Here is a 16,511-nt window from a genome sequence, read left to right as displayed (position 1 = left end):
CCTACCTATGCTTGACAACAATGAAATTGGGGAAGGGAAAGACAGTGTAATCATGAGAAAGAAACTTTAAAGAGCAGCAGACAACTTTCAAAGGGCAAAGATGGGAGATCTTTTATTATCTCTCAGCACATCCTCCAAAAAGTATGCTTTCATTCTTCCAACTCCTGCACATAGAAAATAATTTGATCCCTTTTAAAGATAATCTTAATCCCCTGGGGGTAAAATCATGGAACTCAAGTAAAACACACTTCAGATTCTTACTTGTTTTTTGTGAAATACAGAGAACACTTTCTAACAAGATCAAATGAGCCAAATTAACATTTCTCTGTCTAGAGAAGTCCAGGTATTTAGTTTTCTTTGTACTTTAGTCATGGCAGCAAGAAAACATTTGTATAGTCATACAAAATTTGACCAAAGCAATTGATTTAATTAAATATATGGTTGAAATGATAATGAATTTTCTTGTAATGCTTTTTCATTCACGGAATACACATCTTTATTGCTTCCAGCTTATTTTTTGATATTCAGATAACTGGCCTTCACTGAATCTATAGGGAGGTCAAAACAATAGGATAAAAATGTATCTATTTCCTTGATTTTGTGTTATCAAGGCATCTCTCTATTTGTCAGCAACACCTACTTCTGACACTAGTAGAAATGGCTTATGTTCATAAAAAATACATGGTCCCTTAAGCTAATTTTCATTACCTCTGTTGCTACATCCACTGAGTGTACTTTTCCTGAACTCCACAGCATCAACGTCACAGCCAGAATAAAATGTGCGTTTGCCAATCTCCAGTCCGGCATCTGAGGGTCACATACATCAAGTCAACATTTATTACTTGGGCATATAAAGATAGAAAACAAAAGCTCCAGTAAAGCTTGTTAGTTGCAGGTGATAAACCAAATTATTCAGCTTCTAGGTGCTGGAGTACATCTCTGCAAAACTTAAATAATACTTAATAGAAGCTGTCAGTCTCCTGGAATGAATTCTATTAAGGCTTCATTTCCATGGAAACCTAGGCTGGGGTTGTATAACTATAATCATAATTTGAACTAGCCAAAGTCTGAGAAATCTGGTTTGTATCATCTTATTCTTTGACTAATCCAAGGATTATAAGCTCATATATCCAGGGGAAATGTATGAAATTGACCAGGTATTAGAAAATAAGGTCCAGTGAGGTCTGTGTGAATCTGAGAAAATACACTGTGTCTCAAAGCATTTACATTCACAAATTCAAAAACACCACATATCCAATAGGCAAATATATTTATGTCCTTGTGTTATATAAGGGCTTTTTAGATTCAAATGGTTCAAAATGGAATATATTTTCAACATAATATATAAATGAGAGATTACCATTTGAAATACTTAAAAACTGATATATACAATTTAAAAAAAAAGAGTGAATTAACAATTAACTAAAAAATAGGACAAAGTTATGAATAGGTTTTTCATGGAAAAGGAAATAACCTCATGGAAAATAAGCATCCAAAAAGACATCATCCAAAAACACATACAATTACTTAATGCAAAAAAAGAGAGACATACATCAGATTGGCAAAAATTCAAAGTGAACGTTGTGAATGTTAAAATGGTGTTTGGAAACAGAAAAACACAAGTGATGCTGGTGGGGTTGGAAATGAATGCAATCATTTGGAAAAAATTAGACAATATCCAGAAAAGTTGAAAATAATCATGTTCTACTTATAACCTATTTATTTCATTATATACTCCAAAGGAACTCTTACATGTTTTTATGGAGAGATATATCTGAAAGTTCACAGACTCATTGTTTATAGTGGTAAAAACTGGAATTTACCTAAGTACTCTACTCAGGAGGAAATAGGTTTATCAGTTAAGGTACATCCATAGTATGGACTTAGAACAAATGGCTTAAATGTTATGTGTATTTATATGCATGGATTTCAAAGAAAGTCACTTTGGGGGGAAGTGGGAAGTTGTAGAACAATATATAGGACATGCTACTATTTACCTAAATTGCAGATACACAAAATAATTTTATGTATTTTGAAATCTATACACATATTTAAAGTATAAACAAATGGAACTTGATTCATGACTATGATTCCCTCTTTGGAGGGAAGATAGTAAGTAAGATTATGGGGGAAACATAAGGACTTAGTTGTTTTTTTTTTTTTTTCCCCAAAGATTTTATTTACTTATTTGACAGAGAGAGAGACAACAAGAGGAGATGCAGACAGAGGGAGAGGGAGAAGTAGGCTCCCTGCTGAGGCCAGAACTTGATCCCAAGATCCTGTAATCATGACCTGAGCCAAAGGTAGACATTCAACTGACTGGGCCACCCAGGTGCCCCAGGACTCAGTTTTTATCTATCTGTCTATCTATCTATCTATCTATCTATCATCTATCTATCTATCTATCGATCGATAGAGATATAGATATATCTATAGATATAGATATAGATCGATAGATGATAGATATATAGATATAGATATATAGATATATTTTAAAGCGGTTATGTCTAAATAACACATTTGTTACTTCTGTGTACTAATCACAAAGATATGTCATTCATACATTTATGATTTTTTATATTAAAAATGACTATATAGATAATTAAAGTGAATCTATGGTCTATATTGGGTCTGCTAGATGCCAGTTTGACTGCTGGAAAGGGAAGGCGTTGCCCTGTTTAGGGAAGATCACAGGCTGTGGGTTACAATACAATAGGCTTGACGTCACCACTTGGTACATGGTATCGAAAAAGTCTCCCCCCACAACCTGCCAACCAGGTCATACATTATGAATTAGAAGTTTCAGGAAACTTTTATTTCCAAAAAAAAGTCATTTGGAAAGCTGCTGGGATCAAAAAGGATGGGCTGCTTAGATGGATCTGAAGAACTGGATTTGAGTCTCCTTGTGGCTTTAGTATTAGTGGTATTGGATGTGCGATACTTCATTTAACTGAGCTTTGTTTTTAGTATTCATGAAGCAAGGAGTAATTCTCACCTCAAAAGAACTTTGATTCGTGTAAACTTCTTTATCCCGTAATATATTTATCACTTTCAGTGAAAGAACACTGATGAGGTATTACTAAGTATTTCTTTAGTAACTACATTTGTTTTGGTGTGACCCAAGATTTTTTTATGACTTCCTTATAATTCTGATACTGTGAAATCTCATTGTACATTTTGGCAATAAAATGTTGTAACATTGTAAATTTGTTGTAAACAAAAATTGTTGTAAAATTGTAAAATGTTGTAACATTGTAGCAATAAAGACTATCTGCTAGAATATAGACAAATAAGTGTTTTCTTATAGACAGGGTTGCATCTGTGTGAAACATCTCTATTAAAATTTAAATTTTTTATTTTTTTTATAAACATATATTTTTATCCCCAGGGGTACAGGTCTGTGAATCGCCAGGTTTACACACTTCACAGCACTCACCAAAGCACATACCCTCCCCAATGTCCATAACTCCACCCCGCTTCTCCCAACCCCCCTCCCCCCAGCAACCCTGTTTGTTTTGTGAGATTAATTTAAAATAAAAATGTATTTTAGCGATGTTGATAACATTTATCAAATATAATTTCAGTTTTCATGTTATGTTGTCTAAACTAGTTCTTCAGTATGCCACCAATAAATATTTTGGGCTCTTGTAATGTCAATCACTAGTTACTTCTCTATATGCCACCCTTTCTAGAAGGGTGCAGTAAATTCTCTGTTCTCTTTCAGACAAATTGATATATGAGCTGAGTATTCTTATAAGTATCAAAAAGTAATAAATCATGTAGATGACTCTAAATTGAGAGAGTAGAAAAATAACAAGAAAGAATACAACAGTTATCTGGTAAAAAGATGAACAAAAAGCGCATTACCTATTCTTTAGAACATGTGTCACAGAATTATATTTTTTCCCTTCTGATTATGCTGTTGTCTCTTTAACTTTCCTCAATGTAAAGGAAGATCTATCAAAACTTTAACTATTTTAAAAATGATTTCATATTTCTGGCATATCTTTATTTCTTAAAAATAGCTCTTTCATTCAATCAAAGATAAAATACAATTGTGATGTTTTCCTCCCTCATTTTTTTATCATGTTGAAAACAGTTTACAAAGTGTAAAACTGCCCAGTTTTATAAGCCTTGCCATGCGGATTTCCTTTAACTATTTTTATGTATGTTTCACAAACCAGGTTTCTCTTCATTTCTTCAATATTATAAATGGCACAGGATGATGGACATTTATAATATTGATGATTATGTTTGAGGCATATATTTTTGTGCTTGGGTGTATACAGGAAAAAAGTTGTAATGTATCATCTTACAGATAACCACATCCTGATTATTTGGATAGGGGGATGTAAAAATAAGTGCCGAGTTTAAATACACACATTTAATGGTTTAAACCCATGCCTGTAGCCAGTTAACCAAAAGGCCAGGTTCCTAAATATGGCAGTTGGTTCACTAATGAAAACAAACACCCTGGCACCTGCCACACAAAAGACATTTGATTAACTCGTTGAAACTTGATTGCCACAAAATTAGAAACAGAGGAAATTATAGGGAGGGAAGGGAAAGAGTAGGTTCAGCTCCATTTCCCTATTTTGTTGATACTGGATAAATATAGCCTATGATTTAAAATCTAGTTGGCCCCATGTACACTCCAAATCATAGAAAGAACACTGAAGGATGTTCATTATAGGAATACACCAGAGTGGAGATGTTTGCAAAATTTTCAGGACATCAGTAATTTGGATTGAGAGATTTTTGAATAATATTCCTCTGGCTAGTGAGGAGCTTCAACAGAGACAGTGAGCATGGGATCTGCCTTACAGAATTAGGCACTTCCTCTACTTGTTGTTACCAACTGGTTTACTATGTTCTTGCATTTTCACTTTTTAAATAATATTGCTGAATAATTCAAATATTCACGTTGTGTAACTTCTTAACCTTTGTTTTAAAGACCTTTCCACATGTCAGAATTATAACCCAAAGGGATCCTCCAAACTCTAGCTGGAATGGCAGTGAGGAGAGCAAGGTTGTTGGGGTGTGTGTGTGTGTGTGTGTGTGTGTGTGAGAAGTTTTGTCATTTAAGTTTTGGAAGCAACGCATATTGTATACTCCTTAGAGGAACATTGAACATGCATACTGGCGTATTAAAGGCTCTGAAAGTACAGTAGCAAAGAAATTATTTAATTATATTTAGTCTAGAATTAAATGAGAATTCTGTTAAAATGAGGAAAGATGTTTACATTGTTAAGAATCAGTGAGGTAAAGGTGCCTGGGTGGCTCAGTGGGTTAAAGCCTCTGCCTTCAGCTCAGGTCATGATCTCAGGGTCCTGGGATCGAGCCCCACATCAGGCTCTCTGCTCAGCAGGGAGCGTGCTTCCTCCTCTCTCTCTGCCTGCCTCTCTGCCTATTTGTGATCTCTGTCTGTCAAATAAATAAATAAATATTTTTTAAAAAGAGAATCAATGAGGTAATGAGTCATTGTTCTTACTAAAAAAATCTCTCACTTGGGCTGAGGCAGAAAAGAAAGAAAAGATCAAGAACTACAGATCTAAAAGAGAGAGCAAACAGGAATGAGAGGAGGTGATAGAGTAAGAAGTTAAACTGAAAAGAGAAAGAGTGTGAGCCAATATCTGATTGCATGCACTTTTTAATCACACTTTTAAACTATCTGTCTTGAGGGTTGGTATTGAAAAAAACCAAACTCCTCTGGTGATTTAGAAGATTTCCCTTCAACCTGAGACCTTGTCATTAATGTCTGACTAATGGATGGTAGATCTATTAGAAAGTCTCAAGAGTACTGAGTTTGGGAATTTTTAGTTTACTCCAGTAACTTTTGGGATTTTTAAATTTACCCTAGTTACTTGATTGGAAATATTCAAAATAGACTTTACTGCACCCTTATTTTCAACAAAAAACTAAAAATAAAGGGCTTAAAGATAAAGGATAAAAGACTTACAAAGTAATTAAAACTTTATATTTTTTAAGTGTGATTTAATAGGACATGTAAAGTGTCCCTGGTTCCGACACTATGAAATGACCCTATGTGCCTTGCCCCCACCCCCTCCACACACACACTACTCACTGTCTTTTTAGAAAGTGATGGTGGGTATCTAAGCAATTGGTGTCAGCTTGGCCCTGAGTAAATCTATAAAACAGTAAGTTCAGTGTGCCGGGCACCATGCTCCATAAGTCACCCAGGTCTTCTTGTTAACAAAGGAAAGCTTCAGGAAGAGTAGATAACAGAGTGACTTTTTTTTTTTTTTTTTTTTTTTTTTTAAATCTCAAAGAGGACCTAATAGGGACAATGCTTAACACAAAGTTCTTGTGGCTTACTGTCATAGAAAGACCTGCTCCAGGTCTGGAGAGACTCAGGCTCTGCCTTGACTTGACCATATCGCTTAGGCAAACCCTTTCCTTTCTAGGCTGAGTGAAATGTGCTTGGTCTAAATGACTTCTAATGTTGCTTCTAACTTTTTAAAAGTTTGTTGGTGTATCTGGCTCTTTTCTGGTGTAAATGAAGACATTGTACATAGTGATAACAGTTGGTGCAGCTTTATCCAGAAAGGCCTTTCTTCTGTCCCTCAAATCAGCCAGTCTATGCATAAGATTGTCTCTAGGTTTTGACATGAACATGTTCCTCTTGCATTTAAAGTATTTCCAGCTGGAAAGGGGGAGGGCCTCCAAATTTTTCATTTTAAGATGTCATTTATAGTAAAAAAAAAAAAAATCCCATTTTATGCGTGTATTTTAGGAGGAAAAAAATGCTGTGAATTAAATTATGACATGCTATCAAGTGTAAGACTCATTCCAATTTCTGAGATGTTAAAATGTGCATCAGAATGGATGAAATATGATACATCTAATGTACTTTCAAACGTTTACTTGTTTTTTTTATTATGCTTAAGTCATTATGCTGCATATTTTTAAAAATATAACTCTTTCAGTCAATAAATAAGTATTCAATAACATCAGAAAAATATTTCTGTGATGATGGGGAAAAAGCTCAGAATTAGATTTGAAGGATAGAGAGAAGTGTCCTTGCTGTGTTATATATTGGTTTGGTGACCCTGAACAAGATGCTTAAATTGTCAAAATTATCTAATAAAACTCACTTTATGAATTCACATTTCAATTTCAGTTAATTGAAAATTATTTAATTAAATTACAAATAGCATAAATATTACAGAGGTGGTTTTTAGGATTGTCACATAACAGCAGTAAGTGCCTTTAATCGTATATTTAATATTATTTACTGAAAATGTATAAAGATATAATTATTTATAAAAAAACCTCATCACTTTTATTCTTATTTTATGATAGGTAAAAAATTTTCAATGGGAACTTTAAATTGTCCATGAATAGCTTTGCAAACTATAAGATAATGTGAAAAAATTAATTATAGGGTATCAAGAGGGTTATAATTAGGCTGAAGGCAGATCTTTGAAGCCAAATCCTTCCAGGAAACATAAAGCTTGTACTCAACAACCCAATAGAGAACTGAAAAATTGGGAGCATTCATAAAGACAACCTGCAACACTTATTTTAAACAATCAAGAGGTGCAACATTTATGTTAAATAACCAAGAGCCATTTTACAGTTTGGCATAATACAGATAATTCTGGTATTTCAATGAGTGGCAATATTTGAACAGAGTGTTAAGAAGGCTTCTACTAGTTTTCTTTGAAGAGTGGAATAGCCAGGTGTTTGAGACACTTGTTAGCTGGAAGGCAGAGACTCAGACCAGGTGAGCTGGAGGTCTCTTCCTTCCTGTAGCTTCAATTCCTCTGCCTCTGGCCAATTTAGCCCCACAAACAAGAGAACCCAGTGTAGCTGTGGCACTTAGAACTTTAGGAGTGGGGAATTGCTTTTGAATCCTCATAAATAAAAGACTTAAAATCACTAAGGATTTTTGCCCCAAAACAATTTGAATTAGTATGAATGAATGAAATAATATATACATATATAATCTATATCATCCTCACAAATATATATCAGAGAAAAATGCTCATGTTGCTGAGAAGTTTATTTAAAATTCTTTCTGTAAAATTTGTTATTTTCAGTAAATTGTGTGGTGGGTATTTTGCTTTCTGTTTCCAGTATGATCCTGAAAGAAAGGTGCAAATTGAGACAGCAGTTTAACATTTCCTTTTTTGTTTGTTTGTTTGTTTTTAATTAAAATATCAGGAACATGTTCTTTCTCATTTTTCTTTGTTTTTCAGTCACCAATAGTAAGTTTTCCAAAATCACAGAGCCGGTTAGAAGAGCCAGAAAAGCAACTTACATTTTCAGACTCTCAGTTTCATGCTCCTTCAAGTATAAACGATTTGTAAAAGTCTAAAACATTTTTCCATCTCCAAAACAAACTGCTTATAAAGTACATTTTACTTATAAAGTAAAATGTTTATGAATGACATGTTCTTCATGTGACAGGCACCTGCATTTTAAAGGACTTTCTCTGAATGTTATGAATCAGGAAGAATGACAATTTACTTACTACTATACATGTGTTAATTGATTTTACTCTATTTGGCACCCTTTTCATCCTTTTTTTTTTTTGACACTATAACCTTCAAAAATTTCAGAATTCTGTTGTTAAATCTCTTTTTTGCTTAGTTGGAATTTTTAATCATACTACTAATCTCTTTCTTGCAAAAATTTAAGAAGGAAATCTATAATGACACTTTAAAGGAAGGAAGATTGCATCACTAAAAAGCTCAGGTAAATATATTTAACAAGGTATTTAGAGTCAACATGATGTGCTGAATGAATAAACGAATGAATGAATGAAGTAGCTTCACGTGGGAGGTAAATAGGAATGCAGAGCAGATATTAACATTCCAGCTTTATTGATATGGAAACTAAGGCTTGGATAAGGGAAGAGATTTGCCCAAATCGCACAATCAGAGTAATATGTGGTGAAGTTCATGCCAGAATTCCAGTAAGTCCAGTAAGTCCATTAATGTTTCACATCTCAGATTCTCATTCTAACAAAAGGGACATGAATCAATATTCTCCAATAATTTTCCCAGCTGTGTTTAAGATTTCTCCTTATCAAAACTTAATTTGTGCTTAGATCCCTGAATTAATGCAAGTTTCTTGAAATAAAATGATTTCACCTGGAAATAGAAAAAAATTTTAGTGTGTGATTATAGACAATTCTGCTAAGGGGATTTGTGGTTTAATTCTAATGCTTTATAATGAGAAAAACAAGAGTCGTTAAAATTATGGATAGGGAAGAGCTGGTAGAGTTGTACATAAATGTGCTGCTTGGCCATTTGATACATGTTGAATTTTTTATCTGTCATAAAAAGACTTTCAAAGGATAAATGTGATTAAAGATGGCACACATGAGCCTCAGGATATTGTGGAACATTACCACCTCTTTTACCTTTTACCCCATTTTGTACCTATGCATAATATTTAATTAAAATATTAACTTACAGTTTAATTACATTAAACTAGCCAATATAATCAATTAAAAAATACTGTCTAAAATGTATATGAAGGGCAAAAATATAAATTTTACCATATTCCAAAGGATGCACTTATTAGATATATACTATATATCAAGCTCCAGAAATATAAAAGTGAGTAAGACACCCTCCCTGCCTTCCAGCTGCTCCCAGCCTTGTCAAAGTAGAGACCCCTGGACTGCGAGCTCTGCCCTGGAATTTCTTCCTGCAACACCGGACTCTTCCTCGGATGTTTCCATTTCTTTCAAGTACAGTTGTTGTAAGTAACCATTTGCATAGCACTTTATTATTTTGAAATTAATTTATCTCCTTTCATCACCACATCAATCATGCTTGATCTATATGAAAAATACTATAATTGTACTTTTTAAAATAGATGTAATGAGATAAGCTGAGTTACTTTAGAATACTGGTATCCTAATTCCTTGTACAGCGTGTACACTTTCTTTTTTTTAAATATTTTATTTATTTATTTGCGAAAGGAGAGAGTGCACAAGCGGGGCAGGGGGTAGGCAGAAGGAGAAGCGGACTCCCCACTGAGCAGGAAGCCTGATGCTAGACTGGATCCCAGGGCAGGGATCATGACCTGAGCTGAGAGTACACTTCAACTGACAGCTACTCAGGCGTCCTGTGTATATACTTTCTAACACAATGAAGTCAATTAGTAGAAAGAGGTCGGTCCTTAAGTTACATAGATATGGATATGATTCTTGACTGGGCATGCTACTTAGCTTCTCTATCTTAATATTTTCATCAGGAAAATAGGGTACAGATTTACTCTGTGGTTTTATTATAAGGATTACAAATAGTATAAGTGACTAGCACAGATTAATTATGCAAATAATAGCTATCATTATCTTGATATTGCCTTCTAAATCTGGCCACTTAACAAAATATGCCATGCTTTTTTGCTATGAAAAATATTTTCCTTATCCTTGTTCATTTTAAGAAACAAAGTTACATGAAATCTAGAATTATGACAAGGTGGTAGAAAGTAAATTTTAACAAAGTAATACTGAATGAGGGAAGAAATTTCACCAGCGTTATAACTGACAACCACTCCAGCATTTGGTGTTACAGAATATTATGCATTATCATTAATTTCAGCAATAATATTTTAATGAAATATATCTGTGAAAATATTAGCATACAACAGAATATCATAATGGGAAGAAAACAAAGGGAATTAACTCAGTTATACTCAAAACAATTATTCAATTTCTAATTACAGAAACAAAAGTGAATTTTTAATTGAATTTTAATATAATTTTATATGATACATATTTTTGTTTTATAGTTCATAAGAAATCTTTATTGACTTTTTAAAAAAATGCTATGTTGTTAAGATGATGATTTTTGCAGTTTTTGTGATATTGATAGTATAGCATAGTTATCTGTGTCATGAAAGCAAACCCATCATGAATATTATGGGAATGAAGGATCTTATCATTGAAACTAGACTTAGCAGGGAAGAGATGGGAAGGAATGGACCACAGAGAAGACAGAAGAAGAGAGCATGCCTCTTAGAGCTCTGGTGTGGATAGACAAGTCAGCGTTCACAGGGAAATGCAACCACCAAAGTGGTTCCATGGGAACCACAGTTCTGACTTGGTAGGTCAACAGCCAGGTTGCCATTAGTGGCATGGATGATATTTTAAAAGTTCATTTTTTTAGGGACAACTGGGTGCTCCATTGGTTAAATGTCTGCCTTCTGTTTAGTTCATGATCCCAAGGTCCTGGAATCAAGCCCCACATTGAGCGCCTTGCTCAGCAGGGAGCCTGCTTCTCCCTCTCCCATCTGTCTGCCACTTCCCTGCTTGTGCGCTCTCTCTGTAAATAATAAAATAAATGTAAAAAAATAAATAAATAAATAAATGTAAAAAAATGTAAATAAATGTAAAAAAATAAATAAATGTAAAAAAAATTAAAAAAATAAAAAGAAATAAAAGTGGCTTTTCTACATGGTTACAGCCTTATGTGTCATGGGAACATAGAATTTCAGAAGGGAGGGGATGCTCTTTGGAAACTGTTGAATTTAACACTCTCAACAATGAAAGAGCAAGGCTCAGAGGCAGTTAAGTTGGCCAAGAGAGAAGAGATGAAGGTAAGATTTAAGATGGACAAAAAAGAGGAGGGAGCTTGGTGAAGCTTAGTGGAGGAACTCTTCCTGTGGGAGCAGCATCCTGTGGAGAACTGAGTTGATGGGACACTGATAAGGGTAAGGCTGGGCGGTAGCCAGTTCAAGCCAACCAAGGCACTGGGCAATTACTGGCAGGTGATGCTAACTACTGCTTCAGAGAGGTACCCTGACAACTATCTGGCAAAAGAAGAGGGAAGGCTCAGTTAAAAGAGACCTCCAAAGGAGAGAGAACTCAGCTACAGAGAAGTTGGCCTGTGTAGAGAGATATCCAGGGCTAAGAAAGAACTTAGGGCTCACCTTTATTACCTCCCAGTATCCAGGGGGAAATGAAGCCCTGGGAATGCTGAATGAAAGGTGCTAAAGTCAGGACTGGGATTAGAAGTCTGTTTCCTGACCCCAAAACTCTGAGGCCAGTAGAGTCTCTAAGCACAAGTTGTCCAGTAGGTAGAGATGCCAGTATATGAAATATAGGCAAGAAGATTAAATTAAGTGGTATGTAAAGATGAAACCCAAGATACTGTGAAACTGAGACTTCATTCTCTATTATAGGAAAACAGGATGATGTGGGAGCTTCCCTTGGTCATTCTCTCACTCAATAGCCCTGGTACTTGCAGCTCTTTTGTCTCTTTCCTTAGTTAACAGGATATTATTGAGCTTAGCTCTGGGCTTAAGTCTTGCCTGAAGTTATAAACTACATAGTGACAAAGTGGGGACAGTGTTTTGGTACTCTACTTCGAGTTCTATTAATCTAATTTTATTAATCAAAAGTTCAAGTCATTGAAAGTATTTGAATAAGAAATTAAAATTATATTTCTGAGGACCCTAAATCTAGTCTGCTAAATATATCTGCTTCTCTACTACCCATGATTTGTTATATAGGAATCACTTCAAAACTCTAAGAAAAAAAGGGGAGAAACAAATGTCAACTTCAATTGCCTTATTAATGATACCACAGTGCGATTCACTTACAAAGAGGAGACTTGAATTCATAACCTTGCGAGAGTTTCTTTAGAAAAATTCCATAAGACTGATAAAGTGTAGTATTACAGTAAAATGACACACACTGTGCCTGAAGTTTTTGGGGAGACCTCTCAATTTATAGCTTATACAGGCATTAAAATCATCATAAATTATCATTAAAATTATTTAACTTCTAGAAAGGTAACTTAGAAACAAATAATTATCACATTCCTAAACCTATAGAGTCTATCATTGTAATTTGAAGGAACAATATTTTGCATCGGCAAAACTGAATTAATTGAGTATACACTAATCCCACAGATCAAAACTTGAAATAAAGTTTTAATTTGTTGTTAAACACAGCTCAAATATATGTGTCAGATTAACTCTCAATTCAATCACTCAATAGCAAAAGCACTTCAAATACAAAAGGGTACACATGATTTCAGTCCACTCTAAACTGTTATTACTATCATGCTTGTGTATTTGAGCTTCACAAGAAGAAAAACAGAGGATACTTTAGGTTTGAAGAATATAGAATATTGACTTTATAATTTGATTAATTTAGGGCTATATCTTAAGCTCCAACTTTGATAGAAATAAAGATGAGAGAAACCTTTCTTTTCTACCTAGGCTTTTAAAATTAGACCACTTTTATACATTTAAACATTTACTAAATTGGACATCTTCAATGAAAGCAAACTTAAGACTACTAGCATATATAGAGAATCATTATCTTGAGTTGTCCTTCTTTTTGTTTTGAAATGGTAAAGAAAAGCAATGAATAATCTAATAAATATCAAATGTCTGAACAATTAGCTCCTCCTTAATTTTGTATTAAAAATTATCTTCTTAGATTTTCTACTCATTTTAGAGAGGGAAATATTACCCAAAACATTCAAAATCAAGATATAATCAAAACATTTAAGAAGTATATGAAAATTAAAAAAAACTAGCTCAAAGAAAATAAAAAACCCTAAATTTTTCTCATAGCTTTTAAATTTAACTTACCTTGTGAAAAATCAGGAGATTCTAACTTTAAAGTCCTCTCTGTGCAGTTTCTCCCAAACTCAGCCCTGATGGTGAGTTTTCTCTCTGAGTTTTTATAGTTTCAGTTATACACCCCTTACTCCAATCCCTGCCTTTGCTTTCTCTTACATCATTTCTAGATTTTCCACTGAACATTTTCCCAAGCCTCTCTTCAATCTCTCCCCCCACTCTCTCATTTTATTTTTCTCAGTCTTTCTCTTTCCCTCTCCTACTCTTCTCCATATTTATTTTATCTATTGCTTTGATCACGGTATTTAAGTAGCACAGGATCTTGGGTTCTGGAAAATTTAAGTATCCATTTATTATCGTGTTCAGCCCTAGACACATCACTTCTCCCTGAGGTTTTAGTCTAGCTTGGATAATTACAAATCATATTTGGGAAACAAAAATGCACTCGGATGTGTCAGAAAGAAACTCACCAGGGTATTTCAAAGTAAGATTTAGGGAGATTATAATCAGAAACCCTAACTGATTTACTGGTGTATTTTTTGGACTTTTAAATGCAGTGATCATCTATGGAAATGGTGAGTGGTTTCAGCCTCGGTCAGGTGCACAGTGCTGTGTCAGTGAAACTGACAGCGACTTCAGAATTAACATTGCTATACTGGGAAGGTTGTCACTAACAAACCTATAAATACTGAACTGTGACATGTGGGCTATAAATGCAGATGTTGTAATCATTCTTATCTTTCCCAGCTCTCCAGTATTTTAATTTCCTTTTCACCAAAACATTCCTGCCTCTGTCTGAAAGTTTTCTTCTTTCCCATTTCCTACTAAGCACATTTGCAACCTTACACACAGATTGTAAAAAGATAAGTTACTAAGTCCTAGAGGTATTATGCTGTTAGATCATTATTAGCGCATTTGATTCAACACTAGGTCTCCATCTGACAGATAAGGAAACTGAGGCTAGATACATTAAGTGACTTTATAAGGCCACAGCTAGGAACTAGTAGTAGAACCAGATTTCAAATACATATCTTAATTCCATATCCAGTGCTTGTTCCGCAGCTTCATCCTGTCTCACTTTTTAAAAAGCTAGAAAAGGAATCCAAGCCAGATTATGTTTTGTGCAAATAGAAATAAAATTGTTCTTTTTGGTTTTGCTTTAAAAGCCATTTAAAATACTAGTCACCAGTGTAGAAACTATTACATAGTTAATTTGGATCTAGATGGAGAACTGACCAGAGCACACTGAATTGGTGGGACAGTAAAATACTTTTTTTTTTTTGAAGGGTTTCCAGGGATAACATATGTCTCAACAAGCTTGAAATTTGAGTAGTTGGCAGTGATAGTTCACAAGTCAAGATAAAAATACAGCCTAATTGTGGACCCTTGTTTAAACATTACTGCCATAAAACGATTACGTGAGCTTGAATCCACATGATGGAAAACTCTCAGTATAGATTTAACGGATGCATCATAATGCTACAAGAAGCCAATATTCTTGACATACCTTCTACCCTTATTTGAAATGCCTCTCTCCGCATGCTGACAAGTGATATCTGCAGCTGATTTATTCCAGATCTGTCCCTGCTTAGACAGTCCAAAGATTCCACCCTATTTGTGGATTTTGTTGACCTAATTCAAAAGTTTGACTTAACTGTTCTGCAGCAGTAGAAATAGCAAGTTTATTCCAGGAACATAACTATGGTACATTTAAGCCATTTATACAGGGTTCTGCACATTATATATCCCTATGTAAATTGCTTATGAATTTATACATGATAGGGAAATTCTGTTACCTTGAAAGACAGAGTAGAAACAGGAGCATATGAAGAAACTGAAAGAGAATATGCATCCAGTGATAGAAGGGAAAGACTAAGATGAGAAAGGGAGAAAATATTAATGAAAAAATTTCAGCTAGTGTATCATTATTTAATTTGTATAAAAACCTTGCCAAAGAGGTATTACTATTTATATTTAACAGACAAAAAAAAAAAAAAAAAAAACTAACGCTCAAATATGTGAAATGCATAGCCCAAGGGCTCACAGCTACAAAATGATGGAATCAGGAGTTGAACCTCACCTCTGTATCTGTCAGGATTGTGACAGTAAAGGGATGGCAAGTTGAAATGGAATAATTTGAGGAGAATTTAATGTGGGCAAGGTGTAGAGGAATCAAAGAGGATAGCAGAGTACACAGAACAAATAATAGCAAGTATCCCTAGTCTTGAAGGCTTAAAGGTAAGTAGACGGATATGGGTAGACAAAGTTGTTTGGCAGAAATGTGACCTTTCCTCAAGGGACACAGCCAGTCAAGAGCAAACTACAGGGGAGGGAACTTAGGAAATAAACACCAGAATTTCACTCTGCTTTCTCAGTATAATCTCCTGTTTTGTTTACCTTCAGTCAAACCCAAATGGAAAAGGGATTGAATGGGGGTAGATGAAAGAACCAGCACATTATTTAACCTCAAAACTGTCTTAAAAGACATTCAAAATGAGTTCCTTTGTGAAGACCAGCGTGACTGCAAAAGCCACGATTTACCTGAATTAAAACCTGATACTTAACATTTTTTGCAAGTCAAGTTTATTGAGATGCGATTTATACACACAAAATCTGGCCTTTTAAAATGTACAGTTTTAGGAGTTTTGACAAATGTAAACATTATGTAACTTCCACTAAAATCAAGATATAGACTTTGTCTATATGACCCCCACCAAATCTCCTTTCTGTCTCTTTACAGCCATACTGATACCCAACCACCAGGTCCTGGTCACCACCGATTTGATTCTGTCCCTGTAATTTTGCCTTTTCCAGAAGGCTGTAGGATATTATACAGTGTGTAGTCATTGGTGTCTGGCTTATTTCAGTTAGAATAAAGCTTCTGTGATTTATCCATGCTGCTAAATGTATCAACACTTTTTTCTTCTTAACAAGAG

The 16,511-nt window shown here is 34.5% G+C and overlaps 1 protein-coding gene across 2 annotated transcripts in view; it reads right to left on the bottom strand.

Annotated features, from left to right (window-relative positions):
- The window catches only part of OSTN (osteocrin), a 40,910-nt gene extending 27,086 nt beyond the window's left edge, over positions 1–13,824 (bottom strand). For both annotated transcript variants that reach the window (XM_044255140.1, XM_044255141.1), the window contains exons 1-2: positions 13,588–13,824; positions 709–807 (exon numbers count right to left, since the gene is read on the bottom strand). In XM_044255140.1, the coding sequence (XP_044111075.1) occupies positions 709–807 (99 nt within the window). In that variant the 5' untranslated portion in view covers positions 13,588–13,824. The remainder of the gene's footprint in view (positions 1–708; positions 808–13,587) is intronic.
- Positions 13,825–16,511: the final 2,687 nt, after the last annotated feature.

Source organism: Neovison vison, chromosome 6, assembly GCF_020171115.1.
Source record: "Neovison vison isolate M4711 chromosome 6, ASM_NN_V1, whole genome shotgun sequence".
NCBI classification, from domain to species: domain Eukaryota; kingdom Metazoa; phylum Chordata; class Mammalia; order Carnivora; family Mustelidae; genus Neogale; species Neogale vison.
This window is presented reverse-complemented; position numbering and strand designations above follow the sequence as displayed.